The sequence below is a fragment of the Myotis yumanensis genome, unplaced genomic scaffold, assembly GCF_028538775.1.
Source record: "Myotis yumanensis isolate MYYU_CA2020_CCGP unplaced genomic scaffold, mMyoYum1.0.hap1 SCAF_2, whole genome shotgun sequence".
Classification (NCBI taxonomy): domain Eukaryota; kingdom Metazoa; phylum Chordata; class Mammalia; order Chiroptera; family Vespertilionidae; genus Myotis; species Myotis yumanensis.
The window spans coordinates 5,575,630-5,591,252 of NW_027223753.1; the positions used below are offsets into that span (position 1 = coordinate 5,575,630).

General features: G+C 46.9%; 1 protein-coding gene across 2 annotated transcripts in view; it reads left to right on the forward strand.

Annotated features, from left to right (window-relative positions):
• The first annotated feature begins 552 nt into the window (after nucleotides 1-552).
• The window catches only part of UBE4B (ubiquitination factor E4B), a 91,539-nt gene continuing 76,468 nt past the window's right edge, over nucleotides 553-15,623 (forward strand). The window contains exon 1 of one of the 2 annotated variants that reach the window (XM_070404049.1): nucleotides 553-1,167. In XM_070404049.1, the coding sequence (XP_070260150.1) occupies nucleotides 1,144-1,167 (24 nt within the window). In that variant the 5' untranslated portion in view covers nucleotides 553-1,143. The remainder of the gene's footprint in view (nucleotides 1,168-15,623) is intronic. The other variant, XM_070404051.1, reaches the window with a different exon arrangement.

The window sequence follows — 15,623 nt, forward strand, 5'->3', positions numbered from 1 at the left end:
TCGGAGGCACCGTGGGGACCCGAGGCATCTGCGAGCCGCCGAAAGGCAGGCGCCGGGGAACAACGGAGGCGCTGGGAGGCCGGGCCGCGGGCGGGAGTCCCCTTCGGGCCCATCTTCCCCGCGTCGGTGGGGACGCCCCGCCTCGTGGCCTCCGCCCCCACCCGCCCGCGCGGCCCTCGCGGGAGCTTACCTGCACCCAGCGCGCCGCGCCGTCACCCCCGCGCGTCGCCATGGCACCGCGCCGCCCCGCGCCCCGCCCCCCCGCGGCAGCCCGCCCCCCGCCCCCGCCCCGCCCCCGCCCGCGGTCCTGCGGGGGAGGGGTGTGCGGGGCGGGAGCAGGCGCCGGCGAGAGGAAATCGGCGGCGCGACGCCCGCGCCTCATTGGCTGCCTCGTCGTGGGGCCAGAAGCCCCGCCTCCCCAGCGGGGTCACGTGATCCCTCTCAAAGATGGCCGCCCTGTTGTTTTGATGAATAATACTTGGTGGGGCGAGGGGGTAAGAGCAGGGGTGGAGGGGTAGGGGGATTTCCTCTTTCAGCCGGAGCATCGCGCGTCCCGGCCTCCTCCCCCGGCCCGGCCCCGGCGTGGAGGCGGGGCGTGGCCGGCCTGCTCGGGGCGGGGAGGGGCTTCCCCGTCACCGCTGGCTCCGCCGGGGCGGCTCTGGGGTCGCCCACCCTCGGGGTGTCCACTCTGCAGTCGCCCAGTTTTCCACCGAGGATCAAGGGGGGGAAGGGCAGCAGGATCCGGAGGAGGCCCCGCGGCCACGCCGCCACCGCCACGAAGACACGCCGGGCTCGGGGCACGCGGCGAGCTGGAGACCGAGCTCCCCGGCCGGGACCACCCGGGCGGCAGCGGGTAGTCCGTGGCGCCTCCGGGTAACCCTGTGGCCGCAGCAGTGGCGGCCCGAGCAGGCTGCGCGGGGTTCCAGCCGCTGGAGGAGGCTCCGGGGCGATCGGGGTGACCGGCGCCCAGGCGGTCCAGTGCCTCGTGTGTTCTTATTTGTTCACCTCTGACTATGCAATTCTGAAGCCTCCCCCATTCGGGGGACCCGGCAGCCCGACCGACACCTTCCACCCGCCTCGCGCCCTGGTCTCAAAGCACAGAAGGATCGCTCCCTAACGCCTTTCACCATTAAGAGGAAAGCGATGGAGGAGCTGAGCGCTGATGAGGTGAGGAGGTTGGGGGACACCTGGGGAGAGGAGTTGGCAACTCTTTGGCGCTTTGGAAAGGGGTGATCTTGGGCCAGAGGCGAGGGGACGGAGATGACATTTTCCAAGGAGGAGGCGAGTCCCCCCTGAGAGGGTCCCCGGTTGTACTCTCCCGTACCCCTCGCCTTCTGCCTTCGTCCTGGACTCCATTTGCTTCTTTTCGAATCTTCTCTTCGGGCCTGAAGGGAAGAGCCTATCGCGGCGTTTATTCTTTTCTTCGGGGTATTGAAGCAACAAGGGCTAGATTCACAGCAAGTTCAATGTGTGCGCGCCCGCGCGTGCGCTCGCGCCTGGCTGCTGCAGAGATTTAGAGAATTAATTTTGGGGTGAAGTCGGAATGTGTGTATGCATTTTTAAGGGAAGTATTTGAAAACCCCAGTGTGTATGGCTACTTCATTGTGTAAGTTGATTAAGCACACGTTTGTGTTTGGGGGCGGCCTGCAGACAGATTATTTGATATTAAAAAAAACCACACACACCCATGTATATTCTCCATAGCTTATTAGTGAATTCCAGTTAAATTCTAGTGATTTAACAGGCCACTTATGACTCCTGGCCCACTTCTCTTTAATTCAGCCCTTTTTCTGGTTTTTGTCCCTTTCAAACTTGGTTTTGCTGTAGCAGACAGGGAACGACAAGCAACTGGAAGCAAATGGCTTTGTAAAACTGCCCCTGTTACGATTCTGAAGGGAGTCTTACAGATTCCTCTCTTGATGCTTTAAACTTTAAATAATCTGAGGTTATTTAACACGATTGTCATAAAAACAGCGGCAGTTAGGGTACAAGGAATTTTCATGTGATTCTACTGACTTCTCCCTTTTCACAAATGGGACCCCTCCCAGGACCCCTGCTGGCCTCCCTCTCTTCAATCTCTACCTCATTTCTTCCGCTGGTTCATACAGAACTTCCCTAGAGTGTCGTGAAAGCAGCCATCCATCACGTTGGTTGTACTATAAAACTTCTATGCTTCAGTTTTAGCTACAGAGTTTCAACGTGCAGGGTGTGGAGCAAGAGTAGGCTTACAGTTGCTCATATGGAAAGTAAGACAATATTTAATAAAGAACAATACAGAAATAAACTGGGTTTTCTGTACCCCAAACTGTAAACCTTTTTGCTCCACCCTGTATTTACTTTGTAACAAAAGTTCTCTAGGGATGGGGCATGCAAGTGGTGGGTTAAGGGTCAGGTAGGAAAGGAAGCAAATAATTTTGTTGATTGTGCTATTTGGCTGTTTGCAAAGTCAGGATTGCCCATTCTGTGTTACTGTCTCTGTTGTCTTAACTACATCAGGAGCGTAATCTTAAATTAGGAGACTATTGAGCAGTTTCTTTTATTCAGGAAGGAACTATGCGTTACCCTTAGGGGCACTTTGTTTTATGTAGTTTTTAAGTGTCCTCCTCCCTTTTTTCTTTACTATTAATTCCAATAGTAGTTTCTCTTAAGACAGAGAATCTGTGTTTTTTAATAATTTTTTACTTTTTTTTTTCCCTTGACATTCTCTAAATTGTCCCTGGTTTAGAAGTTTTTACATACTTGACTTTTCACCAAGCAATTGTTATCAAACCAATAAAGCATACAGACCAGTTAAAGATTCTGTATATTTGAACTGTGGCTCTTCACTCTATCCAGTCCTTGAGGAAGGTCTAACTTTTTTGTGACCATATAAGGACAAATGTAATGGTAGTGGAGGAGATAGAAAACCATCTATCAAGATCAACAGAATATTAAAATCATGCGAGCATCATAATTCACGAATATAAGATCAGTCTAAAATTATGTTCAACAAATTAGTTGGCCTGAACACAAAGGGGTAGTTAAATACCTGGTAATTTTACTCTCAGCAGAACCTAGAACAGTTTTTGGTTTGTTTGTTTTTAAAAATGTTCTTAAGGTGTGTTTTTTTCCACCTCCTTAAATCCATTTCCTTTAATTCTGCGATTAGGTGAGCGGTTGTCAACAGAGATATTTCCAAAGGTTTTGTCTTTGCATTGTTACTCTATTGGTGGGAACTTCTGTCGCCGACAGGGTAGGTGACATTCATTTAGTTAGAAAATAATACACTTATGTTACTAAAAATTCAAACATACATCTCAGGGTGAAATCAGGCAAGACAGTAGGTGATCTTTCCATCTAAAATAGGGAGTTAGGCCAGGCAGAGTTTCATCTTTTTTAACAAAATGAAAATGTATGAGGATATCGTCCATGATAAATAGAGGCTGCTGTAACCAGACTGGTAGCTCTAGAAGATTTTACAGTCTGGCACTTTGGGGTCTCTCATAGATCACCTTGAGTTCTTGTACATTTCTTCTCTTGTGCTTTCAAAGTAGAGTAGTTGGTTAACTTCATTGCTGCTCTTTCTATGTATAGCGCATGGCAGGCAATTCATTGCTCTGCGGAGCAGATCCATGACTCAGTTCAACCTTGTCATAAGCCCACATTCCAAAGGGTCATTATTTACATTATATTCATTCTGCGCCCTGCTCAGGTGGTGTTTTTCATATACCAAACTGGTGCTGTGAGTAGGGCAGGTATTTTAAACTGTTTTCAACTGTGGTGATGAAATTGCATTGAAATGACTCGCTTTTTTTTTTTTTTCTTTTGTTAAATCTTTATGACCTGGTTCATCTTCAAGATGGCTGGCTAGGGTTTAGGGTGTGGTCAAGGTTTTAGAAGAGTGGTTAGTCTTCCCTCTCAAATGTAGAAGATGGGACTGTTAATGTAAAAACATTCAAACCTGTAAAGAATTTTTGTGAGTTTATTTGAGCCAAACTGTCGAAAATTGCTGGGAAGCAGAATCTCAACAGATTGGGATAAAGCTCCGGAGAATGACTTTTTAAAAATTTTTTATTTTTTACCTAATTTTATACTTTTCAATCAAAGAAGGAGACATAGGTGGGTTATAGGAAATCTATTGCTGGTAGATTAGGGAGGTGGAAGAAAGCAAAGTGTGTAAACCTCTGGGATGGATAAAAAGTAAAATGATAGACACATTACTTAGGTGGGTACAGGACAGTTAACAGTCAACAATTAACATGATAACAATAACAAGGAAGAAATTTATGGTTTCTGTCCTGGCACCAAGATCATTTGGTTGTACCCTGAGGGGTCCAGAAAAAAGGAAAATTACAAGTTACCTTGACATTTCAATGATATGTTATTGTAGATGCAAAAAGACAATAAGCTCAGTTAAGGTAAAACTTGACCTTGTCAGGGACCATACCGGCCTAGGAGTTGACTACCCATCATAACTGCCCTTAGTTAAAGTTTAATTTCAGACCATCCTTTGTGGTCACCCTAGGTCAGGGGTGGGCAACCTTTTTGTGAGTGCGTGCCAAAACCAGCAAAATCTCTGACTCAAAATTCTTCTGCGTGCCAACCCTAATTTTTTGAGAACATGTTATGCCTACTTGATATCTCTTAAGGTGTACGTATGTGAAGAACTATATTCATTCGAGCGACAAAAACACAGTATATGATGATGAAAAATACATTTATTTTTTAATGTATACATGTACACTGATAGTCTGACAGAAAACTTTATGACTCCGTTTGATATTATCAGTGGGACTTTTGCTGTTGCATCACTGATGACAGAGATTTCACATCAGGTTTATATTTCATGACCTTCAGAGATATGCACGAGCTACTACTTTCATCCGTCAGGCTACTCCTATTACGAGACTTAACAAAATTCATCACTGAGAACAAAGATTCACAAGTGTATGTGGATGAAACCAAAATACTGGTCGGATCTAGGGAGGCAGGGAGAGTTAAGGCAGAGGCATAGAAATTGCTCTTCCCCTCTCTTGTCAATCCATGTCTATGGTCTTTAAGATAACTTGTTATGTAAAATTATTTATCTAAGATGCACCTACACTGAATTTATCTGAAAAATACAAAAGTCGATATTAAGAAAAAAATTGTAAATGGAAGATTATAAGAGGGTTTCGCGTGCCAGCAAAAGTTACTGGTGTGCCATGTTTGGCACCTGTGCCAGGGGTTGCCCACCCCTGCCCTAGGTCCTTGAGTTTGCAAGACTGCCATGCAGGCCTTCCCTGAGCTGGTCAGGGTAGCATGTGGCCGCTTTTGTCCACAGGACCTTGAACTTTTAGTTGCACTCTCTTAGTGGAAAGGGACTGACATTTAAAAAAATATGTTTTTGTTGATTTCAGAGAGGAAGGGAGAGGGGGGAGAGAGAGAGAGAGAGACAGAGAGAGAAACTAATGTGAGAGAATCATTGATCAGCTGCCTCTTGCACTCCTCCTGCTAAGGGTGGAGTCCACAACCCAGGCATGTGCCCATGACTGAAATCAAACCCGGGACCCTTCAGTCCGCAGGTCGACGCCCTATCCACTGAGCCAAACAGCTAGGGTAAGGGACTGATATTTAAAAAATAAAATCTCTATTGTTGAAAGTATTACATTGACCCCCTTCTAGCCTGCCCTAGGCCTTCACCACCCCATTGTTTGTGTCCATGGGTTATGCATATACACATACAAGTTATTTGGTTGATCTCTTCCCATGCCCTCCACTGAGATTTGACAGTCAGGAACCAACATTTATTAACAGCTTAGAAGCCTGGTCTGTGCCAGGCTCTTTGCCACCATTGTCTCATTTGATAAAGACTACAATCAAGGAGGTCCTTCACTTTCCCTTATTTTATAGGTGCAGCAACGGAGGTTTAGATTAAGTAATTTGTCCATAGTGACCTGGCTTAGAAGTGATGGAGTTGGAGTTCAAACTCAGCTTTCCTAATCTAAAAGCTTTTTTTTTAAATTACACTTTACTGCTTAACAACTGGCAATAAAAACATCACAACTTCTATATAAACTAGAGGCCCGGTGCACGAAATTAGTGCACGGGAATGGTCCCTAGGCCTGGCCAGCAATCAGGGCCTATCTGTGGGGCACCTGGTGGATCCCCCGCTGGCACCCGCCTTGGCCGGCCTGGTGCCACCTGCTCGCTGGTTGCCTCCCTCTGCAGGGCGATGGTTGCCTCTCTCTGGGGGCAGCTCCTGCATTGAGCATTTGCCCCCTGGTGGTCAGTGTATGTCATAGCGACTGGTCATTCTGCCGTTTGGTCGATTTGCATATTAGGCTTTTATTATATAGGTTATCCTAACATGCATGGTCTGCATAGTTTTTCTATAGAATGCATGATACAACCCAATGTATAGTCTTTCTTACTGACTTACATCACGCTCCTCCAGAATGTTCATTCAACAAACATTTTTTTAAAAAGATGCTTGTGCCTTGGCCAGCATAGTTCAGTGGTTGAACGTCACCCTATGAGCTAGGAGGTCATGGTTTGATTCCCGGTCAGGGCACTTGCCCAGGTTGTGGGCTTGATCCCCAGTGTAGGCATGCAGGAGGTAGCCGATCAGAGATTCTCTTTTATCATTGACTAGAGGCCTGTTGCACGAAAAGATTCGTGCAATAGGCCTTCCCTTCCCCTGGCTTCCGGCACCAGTTTTCCTCGGGCACCAGATACCTAGGCCTTCGCTCCGGCCAGAGCCGCCTTCAGTCTTCGCTGTCCCAGCTGGAGCCGCCTTCAAGCCTTCGCTGCCCCAGCTGGAGCCGCCTTCAATCTTCGCTCTGCCGCTTTGCGCCTCTGTATGCAAATTAACCGCCATCTTTGTTGGTGGTTAATTTGCATATCTCGCTGGTTAGCCGATGGGAGGCGTAGCGAAGGTATGGTCAATTACCATGTTTGTCTATTATTAGGTAGGATGTTTCTAGCTCTCTCCCTTCCTCTCTGAAATCAATAAAAATACATTAAAAAAAAAGACGCTGTGTATTCCCAGCAATGTGTTACATAGGTAAGGAGAAAGACAGTCCTTTTTCTTAAATTATAGTTTAACAAGTGGAGGGGGAAGAGATGGAGATAGATAGATAGATAGATAGATAGGTAGATAGGAATCCCACAATAGCAGTACCAGGTGCTTACTATTGTGGTGGTGGTAGGGACAAGACATTAAGGGACCCTGGTGGGGCAGTGTGTTGGTGGAGACTTACAAGAAAAAAATGATGTTTATGCTGAGCAGTAGTTGCCGGGGAAGGGCCCTTGGAACTGGCTGTGACACAGGATCAGGAAAAAGCGAGCAGTAGTGGGACTGGAGACGGGATTTTGCCGGGGGAGCCAGATGTTGGAGGGTTTGCAGACATGCCCAGGAGTTTCAACTTTGTCAGTAGGGCTGTAGGAAGCCTTTGAGGGATCTTAGACTTGGCAAAGGTGTCGAAGGTGGATTGGTGGAAGGTGGCTGCAGGGCGGGAGGCTCTGTTGCTCTCGAGGAGTGAGGCGCTGGGGTCCAAAGTAAGGCGCTGGCAGTGGGTATGGAGGAGGGCAGACATCAGAAATATCCAGGATCTAAGTTAACCCACCTCGAATGATGAGTTTGTTATGAAGGGGGTGGGGGTGGAGAAGGAATAAAGAAGAATCGAGTCCTTGGTTTCTAGCTTGGAGAAGGATGGTGGGTGGGAGGAACCAGGAAATCCAGACAAGGAACAGATTTTGGAGATGCAGATGGTTTCGCTTAAACCTTTCAAAGATGAGCCAACATGGAGATCCCCTCCCCTGGCCTTTCTTCGCTAACATCTCCATCTTTTTTATTATTATTATTATTTAATATGTTTTTACCGATTTTAGAGAGAGGAAGGGAGAGGGATAGAGAGATAGAAACATCTATCAGCCGCCTCCTGCACGCCTCCTACTGGGGATCGAGCCCGCACCTGGGGCATGTGCCTTGACTGGTAATCAAACCTGGTGACCTCTTGGTTCATGGGTCAACACTCAACCACTGAGCTACACTGGCCTGGCAAATATCTCCATCTTTTTTTTTTAAATCTCACCTGAGGATATGTTGAGAGAGAGAGAGAGAGAGAGAGAGAAAGAGAGAGAAAGAGAGATCAATGTGAGAGAGAAACATCAATTGGTTGCTTCCAGTACGCAACCCAACTGGGGATCGAACCCGAAACCTAGGTATGTGCCCTGATTGGAAATTGAACCAGCAACCTTTTGGTGTGTGGGACGACACTCCAACTAACTGAGCCACCTGGCCAGAGCAGACATCTCCATCTTTAAGACCTTTGTGACAGACCTCAGAACTTAAGCTCACTTTTCCCAGGTAGATGGTTGCTGCCACCACTATACCCAGGATTCCTCTTCAGTCCTGGTAGGAGTGTGGGATGCAGCTTCCCAGGCCCTTTCTCCACTCCTTTTGTTCATTTTAACCAAGAGACGGAGAATGATAATGATATCAGCCGACATTTATTGAGCTCTTAATATGTGCTAAGCACTTAACTTGCTCAGCAAGACTGGTGTTATTATCCCCATTTTAAAGATAAGAAAACTGAGGCTAATAAAATTAATAATTCATTGAAAGGCACACAACTAATATGCAGTAGAACCTGGATGCTAATCCAAGAGTTCTTAATCCCTTTACTAAACTACCTGCAAAACAGAAATAACCTGAGCAAGTTTTACTGTTTATAGCAATTTTTGTTGTTGTTAATCCTCACACAAGGATATTTTTCCATTGATTTTTAGAGAGAGTGGAAGGGAGGGGGAGAGACAGAGAGAGAGAGAAACATTGATGTGAGAAAGACACATCGATTGGTTGCCTCCCGCATACACCCCAACCAGGGCCAGGGATTGAGCTGCAACTTAGGTATGTGCCTAAGTTGACTGGAATCAAACCCAGGACCCCTCAGTCTGAGGGCTGATGCTGTATCCACTGAGCCAAACTGGCTAGGGAAGCATTTTTATTGTTCCTTTAAAAAAAAAAAAAATTATATATATATATATATATATATATATATAATTGATTTCTTATAGAGAGGAAGGGAGAGGGATAGAGAGCTAGAAACATTGATGAGAGAGAACCATCGATCAGCTGCTTCCTGCACACCCCCTACTGGGGCACAACCGAGGTACATGCCCTTGACCGGAATCCAACCTGGGGTCCTTCAATCTGCAGGCCGACTCTCTACCCACTGAGCCAAACCAGTCAGGGCTTATTGTTCCTTTTGAGATGGGCAGCGGAAGCCCTGGTTATTGCTAAGGGTGGAGCTCATCAAATATCCTCTACTCTTTTGGGGGAAGAAGAGAGAAAGACTGACCGGGGCCTGTGGCCTTCAGGTCTTTGCTCTGTACAGTGTGTTTTCTCTCAAGTTCTTACAGTGAGTCTAGGTGGAGACGTCTTCCTGCTCATTCCGGGGCATTGACTGCTTACTTGCTGCGTGTCAGACACCACCCGAGCCCTGCTTGCCTGGAGCTTCATTCCAGGCAGAGGAGCCATGGAAAACACTGTACACCGGCGCTGTCATTGGCGATAAGTACTATGAAGAAGGATAAAGTGGGCTAAAGAGGTGGAGAGCAGTGGGTGTGGGGAGTGTATGCAGTTTTGTGAGGTGGCTTTTGAGTAGAAACTTAAAGACGACAGAGAGCCATCCGGGGGGAAGAGTGTTCCCAGGTGCCGGGAACAGCAGCCACAGGGGTGCATCCTGGATCTGCTCCAAGAACAGCAAGTGTGGTTGGAGCCTACTTAGCAAGGGCACAGGGCAGGGGAGGAAGTTATTCATTATTTTGTAGCAGAAATTTACTGAGCTCTTGTAACTGGGCTTCAGTCCTTTCTGAAGCCCTCCCTCCCTTTTTTCACATTCCAGCATCTCTGAAATGGGGATGCTTCTAGGAATGGTGTGCTCACCATTGGCCAGGTGGCAGTTGTGACACAGTGTCATTTCCTGTTTATGTGCCAACCTGGTTATACCTGTTCATGTTATTGCCCCTTCAGCTGAGTGCTACCTGTGTTGCATTTGGTTGCCACTTTAAATGCATTCAAACAAATTACACTTTGATCAGCAATGAAAGGAAATGTTCTTTGTATGAGGAAAGGAATGGAAACTAATAGGGAGTCAGTCTGATGTTAATAAAGAACTACTACTGTTTGTTATTGGAGGAATGACTGCAATTTTATATTTTATTGCAAAGCAACAACCAAGTGCATTAGGGAGCTTTAGACAGGCAGAAACCCACAAGTCTGTGAAGCTGTGTCCCATTTTGCAACTGAACATACAGTTAGAAGGATTGCCTTTCACATCCAGACAATCAGCTGAAGGTCAGAGACACTCCATATTCCTCAGAAAGAAATTTCAGCCCTGGCCGGTTTGCTCAGTGGATCGAGCATCGGCCTGTGGACTGAAAAGGTCTCGGGTTCGATTCCAATCAAGGGCATGTACCTTGGTTGCAGGCTCGATCCCCAGTCAGGGCAAGTGAGTGCTGGAGGCAACCCATCAATGTCTCTTCACATTGATGTTTCTCTCTTTCTGTCTCTCCCCTCCCTTCCACTCTCTGTAAAAATCAATGGAAAAAATATTCTCTGGTGAGGATTAACAGCAACAAAAAAACAAAACAAAAAAAGAAAGGAATTTCAGAGCAGTGAGAGGCTGGTGAAATGATTACTGCTCTGTGTGGGTCTGTCGTTAGGCATTTTGTGTGGTTTAATGGGCAGTATTTTTTTTTCTTGGTGCAAAACTAATGGGGCAGCTCAAAATCAGTGGCATCTTATATTTGATGAAACACAACATACGCACAGCGTTGTTCAGGACCACACTTCCACATTCCAGCACCTTTGAAATGGGGATGCTTCTTACGATGGTGTAATCCCCGTTGGCCAGGTGGCAGTCGTGACACAGGCAGTCCTTCTACTTGTATGTTCAGTTGCAAAATGGGACACAGCTTCACAGACTTGTGGGTTTCTGCCTGTCTGTGAACAATACAGGCAGAAGTCCCTGCTTTCATGGGGCTTACATTCTGATTTATGTTTTAAAAGAATCCCTCTGGCGGCTGTGAAGAGAATAGATAAAGGGGAAAGAGTGAAAACAGAGAGAAAGCTTAGGAGCCATTATCAGGACCAGGATCAGTGGTGAAGGGGGGCGAGGAAGGGTCAGATAGCGATGGCCAGGTATTTTGTGGGTAGAGCCAATAGGATTGGGTGACGGGGTGGGTATGGGCTGTGGAGGAGTCCTGACTGGCCACGTGAGTTGAGATATCATTGATGGGCCATTGTAGCAGAGAGCCATGAAGTGGCAGCTGCCTAAAGGAAATAGACATTGATTTCTCTCTAAGTAGAAGTCTGGGCAGGAGGCAGGGGGCTGCTGTGGCAGCTCCGTGCTCAGCAGGGGCCCAGGCGCCTTCGGTCTTGTACCAACTCTCCTAACATATGGCTTCCATCTCTTGGGCCATGTCTGTCTGAGTTCTGCCCGGCGGGGAGGGGAAGGAGAAGTCGTGCTCCTTCTCTTTAGTGGCACAGCTTGCAAGTGGCTCCGATCACCTCTGCTCCCCTCCCACCGGCCAGAACCTGAGTCACATGGCCATGGATACTGCCAGGAAGCAGAGAAATACACTTTTACTGGGTAACCATATGTTCAGCGTTCAGCTAAAAGTTCCCTTATGCTAGAAGGGGACAACAGTCTAGCCCTTTCTTTCTAAACCCTTCTTCCCAAATGTTGACCACACTCTGCACCTTCCCAAAGGAGACAGCCCTCAGTCACCTTCAGAGCCCAGAATCTCTGGGAGGTACACAAGGTGGGCAAAAGTAGGTTTACAGTTGTAATACAAGAAAATAATACAATAATTAATAAATAATACAGGAATAAACTCTGTGTTTTGTGTACTTGCAACTGTAAACCTACTTTTTTCCCACTCCTTACAGCCCAGGAACCTTTAGATTAAAATACAAATTATCTGCCTGGCTGGTGTGGCTCAGTGGTTGAGCATCCACCTATGAACCAGGAGGTCACAGTTCAATTCCTGGTTGGGGCACATGCCCGGGTTGCGGGCTCCATCCCCAGTGTGGGGCGTGCAGGAGGCAGCAGATCAATGATTCTCTCTCATCATTGATGTTTCTCTCTCTCTTCCCCCCTCTCCCTTCCTCTCTGAAATCAATAAAAATACATTAAAAAATAAAATATACGTTATCTGCTGTCCCCCTCCCCCGCGTGTAGTGTAGTGGAGTAGGCTAGGAGGCTGGAAATAAAAACTCGCAGTTGGAAAAGGAAAGAGTGGGTATGCAGACCCCTAACTGTCCATAGCGTTGTCAGCTCCTGCCAGGTGCGTATGGGCTCCCCGCCTGGCGGTGTGGGAGTGCCTGACAGCCTGGTCAGCACCCTGCCCGCTCTCTCCCAGGAATCCCCTTGCCCCTGGCGCTCTGGAAGGTCTTCAGGGTCTGCTCTCCTCGGGAGTCAGGTCATTGGAGACTACCCCCTGCGGGTTCTGCAGCTTGTTTCCTGCTGGACACTGAAGGAGTCGGCCTTTCACCCCTACTCAGCCCCGAATTACTAGGCTCTGAGTAAACTTAGACGAGACCATGGACATGCCTCAGGCACATCTGTTTCCTCTTATCCCTGCATGCAAATCAGCGAGCTGTAGCTTGAGTCTGTTTCATTCTTGTGGGACTTCTTGCTCAAGGTGGCAAGAAGCCAGTAAGCACCCAAATTCTAAACTGTTCAACCAGTTTCCCTAGAATTACAGGCATGTTGGCATGCAGGCTGTTTTCCAAGGTGTCACAGGTTTTACCAAATGTTTTATTGTGGCCTAACAAGGCTCACCAGCCTTCCTCCTGCAACATCTTTCCCTGTGCTGATCCCTAAGCCATTGCCACATAAATTCTGTTAAGATTGGGAGCCTCAGCATAATAATGGCTTAAACAAGATAGAGGCTTGCTTTTTTTAAAAAAAAAAACAACATATTTTATTGATTTTTTACAGAGAGGAAGGGAGAGGGATGGAGAGTTATAAACATTGATGAGAGAGAAACATCAATTCAGCTGCCTCCTGCACACTTCCTACTGGGGATGTGCCCGCAATCAAGGTATATGCCCTTGACCAGAATCGAACCTGGGACCCTTAAGTCCGCAGGCTGACGCTCTGTCCACTGAGCCAAACCAGTTAGGGCTAGAGGCTTACTTTTTAATTCTTTATTGAAATCATTTTTTAAAAAATTTTCAATGACAGTTGACATCCAATATTCGTTTCAGTGATGAGACATTATATAATTTACTAAGTGATCATCCCGATAAATCTTGCATCCACTGACACCATACATAGTTATTAGAATACTAGAGGCCCAATGCACGAAAATCATGCATAAGTAGGCCTTCCTTCCCCCGGCTGCCGGCACCGGCTTCCCTCTGGCACCCGGGACTGGGGCTGGCTTCCCTCTTGTCGCTCACAGGCACCGGGACCCGGGCTGGCTTCCCTCCGGCCCCACCTTCATCCGGAAGGACATCCAGAATGACGTCCAGAAGGATGTCTGGTCTAATTAGCATATTAACCTTTTATAATTATAGATTATTGACTATATTCCTTATACTGTACTTTATATCCCCGTGACTGTTCTGTAACAACCAATTTGTACTTTTTAAAAAAATCCTCGGGCGGGGGTGGGCTGGAGGGGGTCAATGGGGAAAAGGGGGAGACATACAAAATAATTTTAACAATAAAGAATTATTTTTAAAAAAATCCTTGCCCAAGAATATGTTTAGAGAAAGGGAGGGAGAGAGAGAGAGAAACATTGATGTGGGAGAGAAACATCAATCAGTTGCCTCCCGAATGTGCCCTGACAGGGGTTGGATCTGCAGTCTTTTGGTTTACAGGAGGACACTCCAGCCAACTGGGCCACCCAGCCAGGGCACAGGTATTCTTTTGAAATTGATTGTAAAAGTATTAGAACCTTTGAGAGAAAATGGAAGATGGTGAAAAACCTCTGATTCTGGTGTGTACTTGCTGGCCTGAAAGGTTTTGCAATTATCAGGGTCAGCCAATTGTGTGACCCCAGACTCTCCTAAACATTTTAAGAGTCAGCAGAAGCTGAAGGAGGAGAAGGTGGGAGGAGTAGGAAGAGCAGAAAAGGTGTCTGATTAAAATAACTTCTCCTGGTACTAATCACACTGCACTGGGATTGTCTATTTGCTCGCATATTTCCTCTTGCAGTATATGTTCCTGACTAGTTTTCACTGTTTCTTTTTTAAAAAATATTTTTTATTGACTTTTTTACAGAGAGGAAGGGAGAGGATAGTTAGAAACATCAATGAGAGAGAAACATCGATCAGCTGCCTCCTGCACACCTCCTATTGGGAATGTGCCCTCAACTAAGGTACATGCCCTTGACCAGAATCGAACCTGGGACCCTTCAGTCCGCAGGCGGACGCTCTATCCACTGAGCCAAACCGGTTAGGGCTTCACTGTTTCTTTTTATCCATCTCTTAGCACAGGGTTTGGCACAGAATGACCCACAAAAGATATTTGTTAAATGGCCTGAGTTGAATACAGTGTGTATTCATGTGACTCTTAATTTTTATGTTGCAATAGTTCTTTTTTTTTTTTTTAAATATATTTTATTGATTTTTCACAGAGAGGAAGGGAGAGAGATAGAGAGTCAGAAACATCGATGAGAGAGAAACATCGATCAGCTGCCTCCTGCACATCTCCTACTGGGGATGTGCCCGCAACCCAGGTACATGCCCTTGACCGGAATCGAACCTGGGACCCTTGAGTCTGCAGGCCGACGCTCTATCCACTGAGCCAAACCGGTTTCGGCTGCAATAGTTCTTTTGTTGTTGTTGTTACCACTACATTTAAGTTAAAGAAAGGCACTTTTTCAAGTAGGCACTTGAAAGAAACATTAAGTCAGAGTTGTAATTCATAGTCAGGTATAGCTGGGTTTTATTTCCACCAACCAGTTGAATGACCCTGGGCAAAATATTTAACCTTCCTGAGCCTTGGTTTCCTTACTTGTAAAATGGGGTTTCGGATACTTGTCTTAGGGCTTTGATCTACAGATTAATTACCGAATGGCAGTGAACCCTAAGATGCCTGAAGCACTGCCTGGCGGAGTGGATTCCCGGGACAGATCAGCTATCTTTCCGGAGTAAGAGCGAGCTGTTCATAATTAGAATTTCAGTTGGTGCCCATATAACATTTAAGAAACCCTTTGCATGTCATCATGCCAAGAGCATCAAGGCTGTGTCCGCCTGGTTAAGGCCTCAGAGAAGCCCTGGCTTGTGTGAAAGGTGTTGGATTCCCCTCTCTCTCCCCTTTACTTCCTAGAGTTTCTTCTCCCCCAGGGGCCACCTTCCGGCTGAAGCCACACTGTCACCATTTGTCATGTCTCCCATTTTCTAAAACCTGGAGTGATCAGGGGCCAGAATCTGGGGGTTTGAAGGGAAGGGAATTGGACAGGCGGGACCTGAGGAGCCCCAGGAAAAACAAGCTGCGGATCTGAACGAAACTCGAGGTGACTCATCTACTCAAATCCGATGACTTATTTTGCCTTTTGAAGGGATTCTTCTCCTGCAGGGCTGGGACAGGGTGCCTGGTGGGGGTGGAGACGTTCCGAATTGGATGTCTTGTGTTAACACT